Source organism: Mercurialis annua, linkage group LG1-X (assembly GCF_937616625.2).
Source record: "Mercurialis annua linkage group LG1-X, ddMerAnnu1.2, whole genome shotgun sequence".
Taxonomy (NCBI): domain Eukaryota; kingdom Viridiplantae; phylum Streptophyta; class Magnoliopsida; order Malpighiales; family Euphorbiaceae; genus Mercurialis; species Mercurialis annua.
This window is the reverse complement of record NC_065570.1, coordinates 10078342-10094966: the sequence shown is the minus strand read 5'-3', so window position 1 is coordinate 10094966 and position 16625 is coordinate 10078342. Positions and strand designations below refer to the sequence as shown.

At 31.4% G+C, this 16625-nt stretch overlaps 1 protein-coding gene across 1 annotated transcript; it reads left to right on the top strand.

Annotated features, from left to right (window-relative positions):
• Positions 1-12837: 12837 nt before the first annotated feature.
• Positions 12838-15584, top strand: LOC126660244 (uncharacterized). The gene is made up of 5 exons (XM_050353651.2): positions 12838-13154; positions 13249-13378; positions 13468-13773; positions 14911-15006; positions 15085-15584. Exons 1-5 carry the CDS (start codon positions 12841-12843, stop codon positions 15475-15477), a joined length of 1239 nt encoding a protein of 412 aa, XP_050209608.1. The 5' UTR covers positions 12838-12840; the 3' UTR covers positions 15478-15584.
• The last annotated feature ends 1041 nt before the right edge of the window (positions 15585-16625 follow it).

Below are 16625 nucleotides of genomic sequence, written 5' to 3'. Positions count from 1 at the left end.
GAATTCCCTTGAACCTTTAGAACATGTAGAAACTGAACCGGTATTATGTAATGCCTTGGTTTTTTTTCGCTGAGAGAAATATATCAGGTCTGGGTAAGGGAATGTAGCCTTTGAGTTGATAGAGTTTAGATCCTCCGATGATTCAGGAACAACATCTGGATTCCTGCTACTGGTTGAGATGTTTGCAGTTGAAGCAGTAGCGTGAGCATCTGAAAACTCAGGACGAGAGGCGCTAGTTTCATCTTCATGAGCTGATGAGAATTTTGAATCTGATTGAGATGACTCCACTGAGTTATCCATTACAAATGGGATCTCCGTTTCATAAACATTAATGATAAAATCTGAGCCATTGACCAAGATAGGAATCTCACATTCAATGCGAGAAGGAGATGTTGAAATTAGAACCGAACCAGATTCCATACGCTCCTTAGAGAGTATCGGTGGATGAACACTGATTGTGTTTCCTAGTTTGTTGCCAATAATCTTGAATAATTCTTCCTCCCAAGCCATTAGTGGAATACCTGAGATGGTAATCCATACAAACCGCTCCCCCGAAGTAAAAGAACCATTCCACGGAGATAGGGAGCCAAAAAGTGGTGACAGAGAAGCGAAAAGCTTGTAAAACTGTTCCTTATCATCTTTATTGTAAAAGTTAATCAGGATATGCTTTCCTCCAAGCAGTAAAAAGGATTCGTAATTAATGCCTCTATTCTGAAGATAAGCCGCAATATTCAGCAAATCAGCATAATCTGAGATAGTAACAATGACAGAACAAAGATCATGCTTGGAGGGGTCCTGCGTTGGATTGAAAACAATAGGGTCCTTGTTAACAACCTGGGCGTTTGATCTTGAATCCCTGATGGACGGTTTGAAAACCCTAGCCTTAGCCGGGATTAAAGGTTTCAAAGAAGATTACATGGGTGATGGATTAGGGTTAGGAAATTTTGCCACAAAAACCCTAATATTCAGCGCCCCAATATGAACGTGATTCATACGATAAAGCGTATCTCTGAAATCTTGATCCGGCTCAAGATGAAGGAATCCAAATCTTCGGTTCGAACGATTAAGTTTACGTGCAATAGTAACCCTACCACGAATTAGGTATTTAGCAAAAGCTCTCTGCAAATCTGAATAAAACCAGTTAACTGGGAAGTTCTCAAAGTAGATGACTGTAGGACGAGGCGGCGTTTGAGCGACGGCAGCAGGTCGCAGTGGCTGGCCAGCGTGAGGCGGAGGAGGTGCAGTTTGGTGTTTGGGGATTAGGGGAAGGGGTTGCGACATCTTCGAAGCGCCAGAATTTCAAACTCTTATTTTTTTTTTCTTTATTTTGATACAGTTGGTTTTCAGAATTAGTCAAATAACATACAAAAAGAAGAATATTGGACTACGGTTTAAAGAAAAACAAGACACATTAGAAAAAATTTCAGCTAAATCTTTCTATTTTTTTTTTAAAAAATCAATAAAGCTAAATTTATGAAGAGCGAAAAAATTCGAGCAAGATGAGCCGATGATGAAATTTATTATTAAATTGTTTAGTTTTTATTTTGTATTCAAATATTTTCATTTTATATTTGATAGCGAGAAATCTGATTTTTCGACTTCAGCCTTTTACTTAAAAAAAAACTTAATGTAGGATATCTTTTGGGGGTAAAAAATGAAGTTTTATGTTCTTTTGGTCTAAGTGAAACGAATGGTACGAGGATCTAATGAAGAACAAACTTTGAAGAGGGACTAAACAGTAAATATTGAAAGTTCATGGCCCAATTAAATTTTCAAGAGTTGATGGATGAATAGATAATCAGAGGTGTGGGTCCTTTGAGCCTAACTTGTGCAATTTTATGAGTGCTTAAAGACAAACTCAGATTACCGTCTGACTGAAATATCTTAAAAAGGTGAAGTGTTCTGTAATATGTGCACATTTTCGGGATATATATTGGCTTAATGCCTTAAAAAAAAAGGCTTAATTCCTTAAAAAAAACCTCACCTTGCATTTTTTTTTCGTTTATATCCTGACCTTGTAAAAACACCATTTATACCCAATTTTGAGTTTTTATGTTTCATCTCTACCCAAAAGCATTAAATTATACTCTTTTCATTTGAAAAAGAGTTTAAAACAATCCTTCATTTTTAACTTATATACTAATTAGATATTAAAATTATTAATAGTACAAAAATACCATCTTCTTCAAAAAATTAAAAATAATAATAATTTTTTTTTAATTTTTTTTAAAAATAATTCCGTATTTTTTGTTTATTTTTTTATTTTTTTTATTTTTTTAAAAAATATTTCTAACAAAAAAATTAAAAATAATAATAATTTTTTTTTATTTTATATAATTAAAAAAATTAATTAATTATTTGGATATATTTGATCATTTTTTAAGTTTAAGGATTTATTTGTATTTTTAAAAATAGAAAAAAGTATGTTTTAACTCTTTTCTAAATGAAAAGAGTACAATTTAATGCTTTTGGGTAGGGATGAAACATAAAAATCCAAAATTGGGTACAAATGGTGTTTTTACAAGGTCAGGGTATAAACGAAAAAAAAGTGTAAGGTGGGGGTTTTTTAAGAAATTAAGCCTAAAAAAAATTTGATTTTTTATTTCCTTTGCACTTGTACTGTGCCGCTAAAAATTTGTATAATTTTACTTCATTTTATATTTTTTATTTTAATTGTACCCTGAAGCGTAAAATTAATTTTAAATTTTTTTAAAAATTGTCGAGTTAATATAAAAAGTTAATCTAATGCAAAAAATGAACAATGTAGAGAATTTTTTTGAACTTTTGTTAAATAAAAAAATGTCATTTTTTTCTTCAGGATACTATTGAAATGAAAAAATATAAAATAGGGTAAAATTGACTGATTTTCAACGTCAGAATAGGATTTAAAAGTAGATGAAAGGTCGGGGTGTTTTAATACATTAGGCCCCATATATATATATATATATATATATATATATATATATATATATATATATGATATTATTAATGCAAGAATGAAATAAAAAAATAGAAGAAGAAAATGTAAGCTAATATTATACTAGAAAGTTTTAGGTGAATAACGGTATCGCTTTAGGTATAAAACGTTGCCGTTTTAGGTCAAAAACGGTGCCGTTTTATGTCAAAAACGGTGCCTGTGCTATATATGCAAAAAATTGATAGTTTGTGTATTTATGTGCCAAAATTAAAAATTTGTGTTAAATACCAAAAACACGCGGAAGTTGGTGATTTTTGGAGTAATTAAGCTTAAGAAAAATACTATACTATTTTTACATAATAATAAACATAATAATCTATTTAACCGTCGACAACCTTTGGTCGTGGATACATCGATCATAGGTTTTTTGGAGATGAAAGATAGAGTAGTTTTTTTATCGAAAAGATAGAGTAGTGAAAATAAATATTTGTTTTATATTTTTAAAATAAAACAATATATGGTCGATCCTCTAATAAGTAATATATATAGTGAATCAAATTAATTATTAAAATTATTAATTTATTGAATTTGTGTAGAAAAATTATAAAAAATATAGAATATATTTTAATGTATATGCATTCGTAAACCTAATATTAATATTATACTGCACAATCACTCAATTTAAAGAAAATAATTTTATATTCAGTTCAAAAAATATCAACTTGATATTAAGCTAAAATATTATTATCAGAAAACTATATTTATAAAATAAAATAATTTATAATATTTTTTTATAATAGAAATGTTTTACTTGCTTTTACTTGCTCATTTAATAATTTCTCTTAAAATTTTATCAAATGAACAATAAAATTATAATTTGATGGTATTTCAGCTTCCACCTTATGGATTAAGATTAGTGTTTTCCTAAATAAATCATCAATTCTTATATATATTTTTAGAAAAATATCTCTAATAATTAATATTCATATAGAACATATTTTAAATTATATTAATTATTAAATAATAGAATTATTAATTATCCGACGTGGAATAAAGTTGATTCCCTCAATTTTTTTATTAGTTATTAAAATTATTAATTTATTGAACATTAATTATTAGAGAGTTTATTGCAAGTGACCTCAAATTCACAATAACATCAGCATGTCATTAAATAAATTTGTAAAACTGATAACCCTCTAAGAATATAGTCCTATGTTTGGCTAGCTTTTCACAACAGAGTCCCTTCCCTTTCCTCCATTTTTGGCATCTTCAGGGTGGCAACATCTCAAATTATTCAGTTTATGGAATCGAAAATTACTCGTTTGCGATTATGGTTTGGAATTTTCTTTAACAGAATTGGGAATAATGTAGACCATACCATATTCTTTTGAGAGCTTCTATGTGCAATGGATCGGTTTAATGAATGCTTTACGGGATCACCTTGTGAAATAGCGGAAGTCACGACTAAGATCCGGATAATTTAAATGATATTGATTGCATATAATACTAAAAAATAACTTCCAAAACCCATTGATCTAGTAATAAGAATTCTAAAATTTAGGCGTCAAACGTTCATTGATTCAATAGAATACTAAAATTTGGAAAATAAAAATATCTATCTCAAAACAACATAAAATATCGTCCTACAACTCATAACATTGTTTAAATACTAAAATAAAATGAAAATCCTAAACCGGGTGTAAAAGGATATAAAAATAAAAAGTGAAATCACAAAAATGTCATTTTAAAGGCCCAAATGATGGAATTCGGGCCAAATCGACGTTGGTCAAGAGCAAAGCTTATTCAACCATTGGCCCTTTTCCAATGAAGTTAGGCTCGGAAACCTCCAAAATCGCACACCTCCAACTTTGGCATAATTACAAAACTACCACTGCGCCACTTTGCGCTCTCTTTTCTCGATGAACTCAAAATCCGTCTTCACAACCGCACAATTTCCACCAAGGTAGAAAACATTTGACCTCGAATTTGCAACAGTCTTATTATCAGAAAAATCACCATGAAAAAGGATCAAATTTATGACATTGAACATATCATTCGTTCGAATATGGCTAGGCATCTTTAGACGGTAAGCATTGGGGTTAATTTTCTCAATGATCTCTAGTGGTCCAATCTTCTTGGCAAACATATCTTGTTGAAGTCACCAACTGAAAATTGATACCTGGTTAGAACAACCCAGAGATAATCACTCACTTTATACTCAACAAAATGTCGCTTCCCATCCAACCTGCAGCTTGTATTGGGAGTTTGCTTGCTAAAAGTCGATATGAACCGCCTGATGAACTTCCTGTAAACCATTCAAAAGTCTGTCGTCTATGAATGCACCTTGAAATTGCTCGGTAACAACATCAGACCCGACGGGCCTTTGGGGGCAATCGAATACACCACCTGAAAAGGACTAAATCTGGTACTCCAGTTGACCGCATGCTTATGAGAAAATTCTTCTTTACTCAATTTCTGATCCTAACTTTTCACCTGTGTGCCGACTAAACACCACAAAATATTGCCAACGACCGGTTTACAACTTTAGTTTGACCATCAGTCTAGGTGTGGTAGGCACTGCTAAAATTAAGTTGCGTGTTCACCATTTCCCACAAGTTGTGCCAACAATGACTGAGGAACAGAGTATCTCTATCCAAAATGAAAGAACAGTTGTGATAACTAAAAGAGCATCTTACAAAGAATAAAGTAGACCTTTGTAGAAAAACGATCAACCAAAACATAAATAGAATCATACCCGCGCTAAGTGTATGGTAATCCCAACACAAATTAATGCTAACATAAGCTCATGGCTGCGATGGTACAGGCAGTGGCATGTACAAACCCGCATTAGTTGTTGCTACTTTTGAAACTTGACAAACACGACACCTCTACACGTACTTCTCCACCTAGAATGGTAGGAAAAAAATGAGATGATTGAACCAGCTGTAAGGTCCTGTCGCACCCAACATGCCCCTATCCATGCAGCTCACGAATAATATACATCCACAAACTACTCTTCGGTATGCACATTTGATTCCCTTTGAACCAAAACATGTTATGCAGCAAAAACTCTGTCTGTTCTCCTGATTGCACTTGTCTCATGACCACAAAATCTTATGGAGTGGTCTCAAGCGAATAAGTATACGAGTCTAGATCGGGTACATCAACACGCAATGAAACTAGAAAGTTGTTGTGACGACTCAATGTATCTGACATTCAATTTGTAATCCCAAACTTATGCTTGACCACAAAAGTAAATCGTTGCAGATAAGCCATCCAAGTAGAATGACGCGGTGACACTTTATCCTAGAAATTCATATGCTTAAATGTCTCATGGTCAGTATACACAACAAACTCTTTGTGGTACAAGTAATGCCACCGATCGATGCTTGACTGCTTGCACCACCGCATAAAATTCCACGTCCTATGTGATGTAATTCATCTTCGCTCTATTCAATATCTCATTGAAATATGCCACAGCTCCGCTGTTTTGACTCAGAACAACCTCAATCCCCAACTTTGAAGCATCACTATGCAACTCAAATGGTTATGAAAAATCTGGCAGCACTAAAATAGGAGTAGTCGCCAACCGCCTCTTGACCTTCTGATATGATGACTTGGCCTCCTCTATCCACTCAAACTTTGCACCTTTCATATAGTTAGCCACATGAACCATAATGCTTCTGAAATGAGGTATGGACCGCCTATAGAAAGAAGTCAGTCCATGAAAACTCTAAACCTCTGTAATGGCACTCAACTGAGGCTAATGTTTCACCACCTCAATTTTTGAATCATCCACTTGCAGCCCTTCGCATACACAATGTATCTCATAAATAAAAAAAATTCGAGTCAAAAAAAGCACACTTATTTGTTGGAGAAAATAGGTTGTCCCTATGAAGCACACATAAAACCTCTCGTAAGTTCTGAAGATGCAGCTCAGGATTAGCGCTATATATAAAAAAACACAAGAAATAAATTTACCGATAAATGGTCTCAGTGCTTGGCTCATCACATGCATAAACGTAACGGCATCACTAACAACTCACATAGCCACTTACCGTTTTGAAAGCCGTTTTACACTCATCCCCAACTCTGATGCAAATCGGGTGGTATTCGCTCTTCAAATCCAGTTTGGTAAAAACCGTCACCCCAATAATCTGATTAAGTAAATTATCCAGCTGTGGATTAGGAAAACAGTACCAAAATATGATCTTGTTAATCTCCCAAAACTATCTACAGACATACGCATAGTCCCATCCTTTTTGGGTGTGAGAAGGGTTGAAACTGCACATGGAATCATACTTTATGCGATTGCTCCAAGGACGTAAGTAATTACTGAACATCATTAATGTATTGTGTTTTTATGTGTTATTGATTTCTTATCTTCTATATTTCATGTTTTATTCTTGTTCAAAATATATTTTACTAATTGTTTTTATTTTTTTCGCACCTTATTATCATTCAAATGTTTCACTGTACACTGCGTGTAGATTTTACAATATGAACAAATCAACGTGGCTTAAATAAGTCATTATCAGAAGAAGACGAAGAAGAAGATAGTCTAGTGGAGATTAGAACCATCATTATCAGCCGTAAAATCTGAACCCTGAACCAACAATATGAAAGAGTACTTTTTTACCTTTACTCACTACAAGAAATATTAGAATTAGCAGCAAATATTAAATTGTTACTATTAACATATAGTAATAAAAATAAATTGTGGCATGTTGCTGCTAATAAAACGTTGTTTTAAGTAATTAGTAATAAAATTTGCTATAAAATATTGCTTATAATTTAACTAATGGCATCAACTATTAAAATTATTCCTTCAAAATGTCTTTTAGCAAAAAAAAAATTAACCGCAAAATTATTGTTACCAAATATAGTATTTTTGTAGTGAGTTTTTACTTTTTCATGATCAGACTAATTATATATAAAGCAAATTACTTTAAAGACCCTCACATTTGTCATAATTCACACTATGATCTCTGTTTTTTGAAAATCATACGATGTACTGCCTCGCTTTTGATTCTGTCAACAATTTAGTCAATCCGTCTATTTTTGGTGTTGGTCAACCAAGTTAAAAGATTTAGGGGTAAATTAATTTTAAACTTAAGAGACGAAATCGTAAATAAAAATAAAAGTGGAGGACCAAATTATTTTTTTAATTAATTTTTTTTTGTGATATAGTCCTTTGACTCGGTTGACTAACACTATAAATGAACGGAAGAATTAAATCGTTAACGGAAACAAAATTGAGAGACTAAACCATTTTATTTTTAAATAAAAGGGAGCAAAGTGTGAATTATGATATATATGGGAGCTTTAAAATAATTTTCTCTTATATATATATATTATGAGGACGACTTAGAATTTAAGTTTTCATTTAAAAACACAAAAAATATTGTCTTGTGCTGTGCTATTAGATTCCACAATTTATAATATATATAACTTCATACAGAGCTTGTTTTCAATGGTAAATTTGAACTGAGAATGAAGACAGTTACTGTTGTTAAATTAGAATTATTGAGGACACAAATAATGCTAAGGTTAGGAATTAATTATATATTATAGAAAGTGACACTGAATAACCAATAATAAAAGAACAAATGAACCCACAACCTACTATTAATTTAGGTTATATTATTAGAAATCTCTACATTTTCTCATTTAAAAAATAATAATTAAAATGTTACTGTCATTATATGTCCAGACAACAATCTCCTAGGAGCTATCACTTTTTGAAATTTCTATAACATTTTTGGTTTAAAATTGCAACTCAGAGATATATATCAATTATTTTTTGTTATTTTATTCATTTCTTATTAATTTTTTATAACGCAAAAAATTGTCTGCATGCATAAAGTCATTATCATCAAATTTCTTGTTATCTTCTGTTCTAGGATACATTTTAGTTTTAAATTTAGTATGGACAAATATAGGTGCAACTAGCACTCAAAATTTACATTACAAGTTTCACAAGTATATTCATAGTTTTGTTTTTATTTTTATTAATGACAAATCTATATTACCGATCAAGTCAACTTTTTTATAATTTTAATTTGTATTAAGACGCTCACCACAAGAAGCTAAAAAACTAAAATACTTCTACTACTCAAAATACTTTTACACATTAAACTATATAACGTTGAAGAAGGTAGAAAGTAAATTAATAACTACATCATTTGATTAGTCAAATATTTATATTTCAGCCCACCGATTAATTTTTTGATTAAATAACATTGATATAAACAGCAGAACAATAAATATTTTGGTGTCTATACATATTTATCTTTATCAAAGAATAGATTACTAGTCTGAATTGTAAAGAAAAATAGTCTGTTTATTAAATAAATATATTAAAATTATAAAACGTGTTAAAATTCATGATTTGTTTTGTAATTAACATATATTTAGATAACTATTTGCTAAATATTGTAGTTTTCTTCACTTTGAAACACTTAAAATGATTCGCGTCAAAGTCGGAAAGTTTTATGGTAATTGATGGAGTTTGCCTTCTGATCCGGTGAATTAGACCTGCAAAACAGGGTAAAAGCTAACCGGACGGTGGTTGTCCAATTAACTCTCTGATGCTAAAATCAGTTTAGAGCTTTGAGTAGCGTTTTAAGTATATTAATGTAGTTGTGTGTTTAGGCATACCTCATGCTTTTTTTATAGTAGATGATTGCATACCTAGTAGCGTTGTAGTAGAAAAGTGAATCTTACTTTGTAAGGATTGACCATGATTATGAATGATCTACCTTATTCAGACATGAGTCGTATTTAGGAACGTCTTCCTAAATAGTCTCGTCTTCCTAAGTTAGAGCTTATCTTCTTAAGTTGGAGTTAGTATTCAAATAGAAGAGATACTTTGAGATTATGTAGTCGATCTGGTAATCTATCCGAATCCAGGGGTCGACGTGCTTTGTCCGAATTCTCAGAAATTCGGTCTTTATCTTATTGAATGGTATCGTGGCGGATCCTGTGGAATCGGTCATCTTCCTTATATGTTTGGTTCTTCTGGTGGGAGTCTGATATCGTTTGAGAGTGGATTTCCTGCGACTCGGCTCCATTATAGTTAAGATAGGATTCGATATCCATCAGTAAATATATTATAAAAATAGCTATTTTTATTTAATTATGAGATAGCCTAATTTTACCAACCGGTATGTCGTTAACATGGTAGTTTAGTATAAATGGATAAGAGCATCTTTAATGATCCTCTTTATTTTAAGAAGAAATTTTAGTAAAATGAAGAGCATCTTTATAATTGATATTTCTATTTTTACTCCAATGAACTCTTTAAATTTAATTTATAGAAATATTAAGTATTAATAACATTAATTTAATAAATTTTCTAAAATAAATTTTTTTATTTAATTTATTTTTTATAAAATATAATATTAACAATATAAATTTATTTCTATTTTTAAATTATTTATTTATTCGGTTTTTGTATTAAAAATAATTAATATTATATTTTAAAATAAAACTAACCAACTTATTATTTAAAATTTTATCTTTTAAGATTTGAAATAGAGAGTGAAAATGGCTCTCTACATGTGGAGAGCCATTTTCACTCTCCTCTCTAAATTTGATATATTTTTGCATAATTTTGAGGTGATTTGATCTAATTTTACGAATTTGAACTTATGTGATACTTCATGCTAAATTTCGGAGAGTTTTTGATTATTTGCTCATTGTATTTTCAGCTAGTCAGAGTTAATTATTTTTTGTTATAATAAAAAGGAAACATTCGAATCAAATCGAATTACAATATTTTACTCTAAATTATGCTCTTGGAAGTCGATGGCTGGGAGAAAGTGAGTCCTTAAAAGAGACATTCTTTCATTATATAAGAAACAATCAAATAGACCCATAATCTTATATCATGAAAATTATTTAGCTAAAATTTAATTTTTTGTGGATTAGACTATAATTAATATTTAAATCTAAATAAATATACTTTATTAGTAAAACTATTAGTAAAATATACACTTTTAGAAATTTTATGATTTTAATTTATTATAATAAGCAATAATTGTTATTACAAATAAAAATCATTAAAAATGTATTAAAAATTTAAATCGATGAAATATTTACTAAAAACAGAATAATAGTTTATAAATAAATTATCAATATTAAGATATATTAAATAAATACATAAAAGTTATTACGAACTAATATTAATTTAAAAGACAACATTTAAAAAATTTAAAATTATTTTAAAACAATTCTTAAATTTTAAGAATGTTTTAAATTTAATATTTATAATTAATATTATGCTAAATCATTATGTTGAAAAATATATTTTACATTTCATTTGAAACTTTTATTAAATTTGATAATCTAAATTTTGTATATACTTTGTTAAACTAGTAAAAAAATAGAATTTATGATATAATTAACAATGATTGTTTTTAAAATATTATATAAAATAATTATATTTAACTTATATGGAAATTATATTATAACTTAAATATGATAACTTAAATTCAAATCCTCATGCCACAGACTCAGCCAGCAATCTGGGATTTCCTCAATCCAAATGTTTTCATCTCCGACGCGCACTACTAAAAAAACAGCTATTTTGTGACGGAAATTTGTGACGGACAAATCCGTCACAAATTTGTGACGGATTTGTGACAGACTAGTGTAGGATTTATATTTTTGTGACGGAATTATTGACGGATAAAACTTTTGGTTGCAAATTTTTTCGGAAAGAAAATAGTTACGGATTTGTGACGTATTTATGACGGATATTAATGACGGATTTATTTTCCGTCACAAATACTTATTATTGTGACGGAATAGTGAAGGATATATCTGTCACAAATCTTTGTGACGGACTCGGCCGTCACAATTATGGAATTGTGATTGTCCGTCACAATTCCGTCACAAAATTGTGACGGAATTGTGACGGATATATTTTATTAACTGCAAAACACAAATAGGTGTTGCCGTTTTCTTTCGATTAATCAAAACACAATATTTCCTTCTTCACAAATCCATGGCAAAAACCTAACTCAACACTCCTCAATCGACCTCATTCTCTAAGATATCATTCCACCACCTCAACACTCCTCAATCGACCCACTTCTTCATTCTCTCGCCTCTCTTCTCCAGCACCACCAGCAAAAACCTAACTCAACACCCAATTTTCACTCTAATACCAAACCTAACGCCCATAAAAATCATCACCAAATATCACATTTTCAGTCGCCACGAATCAGTACGCTTGAGGCTTCTCTTCACCATTTTTCTGCTTCTAATAAGCGTTTTCAGGGCTCGTTTTCTTTGAGAGAAGCAGCTGCTAAGGTTATTCAAGAACCCTAAGTCAGCTCCAGGAGCTTGCTTTTATCAAATCCACCTTTAACGCTCTCAAATCTTCCGCTTTGAATAAAACCCATTTTAATTATGGCAAAAACCCTAATTTCAGTTTGAGTAAGGGACAGTATGAGTGATTCCATTTCAGTCTCTACCTGAGTACAGTGTGAGTGATTCCCTAACTCAACAAATCCTTCACTCCTTCAAGTTCAGGTGAGTACATTCTCTTTTTTGTTAAGGAATTTCAGTTTCCCCTATTTTTCTCAACAAATCACTAACTCAACAAATCCCTAATTTCAGTCTCTACCGTTGACTACGAGTACTGTACTATTTGAACGATTTTAATCCCAGAGAATGATGCTACTTGAACCGTTTCAACTGAGACGCTGCTATCGGTAAGCATTCCAAAGCTCTATTTCCTTTTCGATTAATTTTTTGGAGATGGAATGATTTTAAAGAATACATGGAAATTTCAATATTTGTGTATGTGCAGTTAAGTTGTAGAAACTGACAGCAAATTTATATATATTTCTGTTTGATGACCTGCTATGATATTTTAGCCAATTGTTTCTTTTGCACTAGTGCTAGAATCATCAATGCCACCGCCACCACAGCCAGTACTACAAGAAGCATCAATACAATCACCACCACTACGGCGACGATTAGATACATCATTACACGTACCAACACGACCAGAATCATCATCACGACAACGGCCACCACAAGTATTAATACCACCTGTGCCACCTATACAAGACTCACTCACTTCGCCAATAAACGGTGATGATCATTTAGAGAATCCACCTACACCACAGTCATGTAGTACACCTATTCCTAATCATTCTACTGGATCCAACACGAACTACCGGCATTCATCGGACATTTCTTACATATATGTCGAGAATAAAAAGTAAGATAATTTATCAACTTATTTTACTTGTATCAGTTTATTGTAGTACAATTTTGTTAATATTTTTTTGTTGATGTTTTTGTTCCTTTTAAAGATTTCTACCTGACGGTAATTCTATAGCTCGAAACATTAGCTCCGTATTTAGTGAGAAACAAGATCCAACGGGATATACCTGGAGTGTTGTAAATGCAGATATGAAAACATTTTACTGGCAGGATTTTGAGGTCACTACTAACCTAACTAATGTTAAATATTTCTTTTATGTTTATCTTGTCTTTGATCAATAATGTATTTTGTTGCTTTATAATTTCAGAGAATATACTCCTGGAATCCTAGTGATGCAAAGGTTATTAAAGCCACATGGAACAGAGTTGCATCAACTCACTATAACCAAACTCTTGCTAAGTGGAGAAGTTCGTGGAAAAGGAAGAAAAGCATACCTGAAGGTGTTAAAGAAGAAATTTGGAATTCTTGGCTTAAAAAATGGGAATCAGAGGATTGGAAAAAGAAATCCGAGCAGGCTTCAAAAAATAGAAATTCAGAACCGTGTGGTCCCGGTACCGGTGTCGCTAAGCATACAGGAGGATCCAAAAGTGCGTTAGAGCACGCGAAAACGATGGTAAATATGTTTATAGATTAAACTTTTATTTACTTTAGAGCATTGCATAATCTTTTTTACTTATAGTGTTTTCATTTCAATACCGACTTACATTTTTCTATCTTGTTCATACTGGTTGCTTCATCTTATTTGAAGCATTTAATTAATTGAGAGTACATTGGTTAGGTGAATGTCCATCTAGTTATCAATGTTTTAATTTTAAACCATACTCGGATAAATTTAATGTAATGAAGGTTTTGTTGATATATACTAGTGAAGGCAGCAGCTTCCTTGAAGGGGGTAAAAATGAATAAAAACAAAAGAAGCCATACTGATTTGTTATGTCTTAGTAGCGGTTGAAATTATAGCTTCAACAAATGTGATTAACAAAGTCTTGTGTTTCATCATGATAGATTTAGCATAAATTAGATTGGGCAAGAAAAGTTCCCCAAACAAACTAAATCTGCAAATCAATTTTTTGCTAAATGTTTGATGCCCAGAACTAACTCTGTTATAAGGTCTTAGAGAGTTTCTGTTGCATGATGCTCATCTCATGGTCTATGTTTGCCTACACCAAGGTACAATGCATGCAAGTTATAGAAAAAGCTACACAAGTTCAAAAAAGTAACTTTCTCATTAGTGTTTTCTTCAAATTTAACAAGGATATCTGTATATTTTTGAGACTGTGTGTCATTGCAAACTTGGTGCATTGCTTCTTAGTGCAGGCAAGATTTTTCTTTTTGTATTGTATTGGTTGCTGGTTAAATATGTTATAGGACCTCTCTTATTCATAGTCTCTTATGTATTTTATATCTATATCAAGTGGAATTGGGGGATAGATAAAGAAGGAAAAGTAGAAAGGATGGAACATATTACCTATTTTAAACTTCTTCAGATCTGATTTTTCATAGTGATCTGCATCACTTAGTCTGTATTTTCAAGCTAACATCAACATGGCAATGCAGTAGGATAACAAGATCAGAACCGATAAGGAAATGAGGAATTTATGGGTTATGAAATTGTTTGCCCGTAATTGTTTGCGATGCCTTACCTGCAATTACTTATTATAGGGAAATGCTCAAGTTTGTCAAATATATGAGTTATGAAATTCGATCTGCACTAAACTGATTCATTATTTTATTTTCTTATAACTTTTAGGTAATTGAAGGTGGTGTGAATGAATGGACATTTTTTCGAAAGTTCCATATGAGGAAAGATGGGGAATTTGTTGATAGCAAATCTCGTATTACTAATGTAAGTATATATTTTGAATCATAACTATTAAAAAAGTTCACATTATGTATTTAATTTATTGGTTTAATGCATATGTAGGATAAGATACAAGCCGCCGTCGATCTTGCCAGTCAACCATTAGAAGATGGAACTACACCCGTAGTTGACATTAATGCAATATATTATGATGTTGTTGGTGGTGAGAAGAAGAGGCGTGTATATGGATTGGGATCTCAAGCATCGGTCTTTTATCCTCGACATTTGCCATCTACGTCTACCCCGTCCAATTGTTCAACCTCAGATGATGTGAAAAGGATGATGGAGTCTTTGAAGGAACAACATGAGTTCTTGTCTAAGAAGGAAGAAGCTATAACAGAAAAGCTGAACTTTTTATCTGAAAAAGAAAAAACTATAGAAGAGAAGATGGAAAAATTAGAACGTATGCAACAAGATTGTTTGCGGGGTTTTCAAAGCTTAAACAATGATATGTAGGCTTTGGTGGTTGTATCTCTACCGTAGTAGTTTTTTATCGTTGTTTTTCGTAATATTCGTACTTAGACTACTTTTGATATTATTAATAACTATTATGTATTATATTTTGAATTTAATGAATAGGTACCATTAAACTTATATTGGTTTCATATTTTTTTATTTAGAAATTTTATTTATTGTTATAGTAATTATTTCTAATATTTTGTCAAAAAACTGTCACAAGTTGTGACGGATTTATGAGGAAATGTATTAGTTAACAAATGAATTTCCTTCACAAATCTGTCACTAATGTGACAAACAGGTTAGTCATAACTGAATTTCCGTTACAAATCCGTCACAATATTGTGACGGCTTTGTGACGGATTTGTGATGGAAAGTTCCATCACGAATGATATCCCGTCATAAATCCCTCACAAATATTGTGACGAATTTGTGACGGACATCTCCGTATTCCGTCACAAATCCGTCACAATTAGTAACAGATTTGTGAACGAACAATCCGTCACAAATTTGTGACGGATTTTTTAAAAATTAACCATTGACTTTAGTGACAGATATGTGAGTCACTAATCCGTCACAAATTTGTGACGGATTAGTGTTTCCGTCACAAAGTGTTTGTGACGCCTTTTTTTGCAACCGATTAAAATCCGTCACAAATCCGTCACAAACAGCTGTTTGTGACGGATTTGTGACGGATTTTGCCGTCACAAACTGGCTGTTTTTTAGTAGTGGCGGCAGCACCTGCAAACTCGTGGGGAATTTTATTGGCTTACAACAAAAATAATCTATTGTGACATTGTTATAGTAACATAATTTAGAAACGTCATTTAAAATATTAAAAATATCTTTAAATAACATTTATATAAATGACACTAAAAATAAATGTCAAATCTAACAATTATATTGTTTGTAGTAACATTTTATATAAATGTTACTTTTAAAAAAACAGAGTAGTTATTTAACCACGATCACAAAACCCATCATGATTAATATTATCCCATCATTATCTAAATTATTTAAAATACTGGCGCTAAACTGAAATTTTTTACCACCTGATTTAGGCAAAACTCCAGGCAGGATCCAATGTAGGGTAAGTGCATTCTGTATAAAGCTAGCAGTAATCTTTTGGATTGTTCTACTATTTTGTT

Bases quoted from the DNA above. Each gene is read 5' to 3' on its own strand.
- LOC126660244 (XM_050353651.2), top strand. From the start codon at position 12,841: ATGCCACCGCCACCACAGCCAGTACTACAAGAAGCATCAATACAATCA. The intron at 13,155-13,248 runs GTAAGATAATTT...TTCCTTTTAAAG, and splicing joins ATATATGTCGAGAATAAAAA to ATTTCTACCTGACGGTAATT. The intron at 15,007-15,084 runs GTAAGTATATAT...ATGCATATGTAG, and splicing joins GCAAATCTCGTATTACTAAT to GATAAGATACAAGCCGCCGT.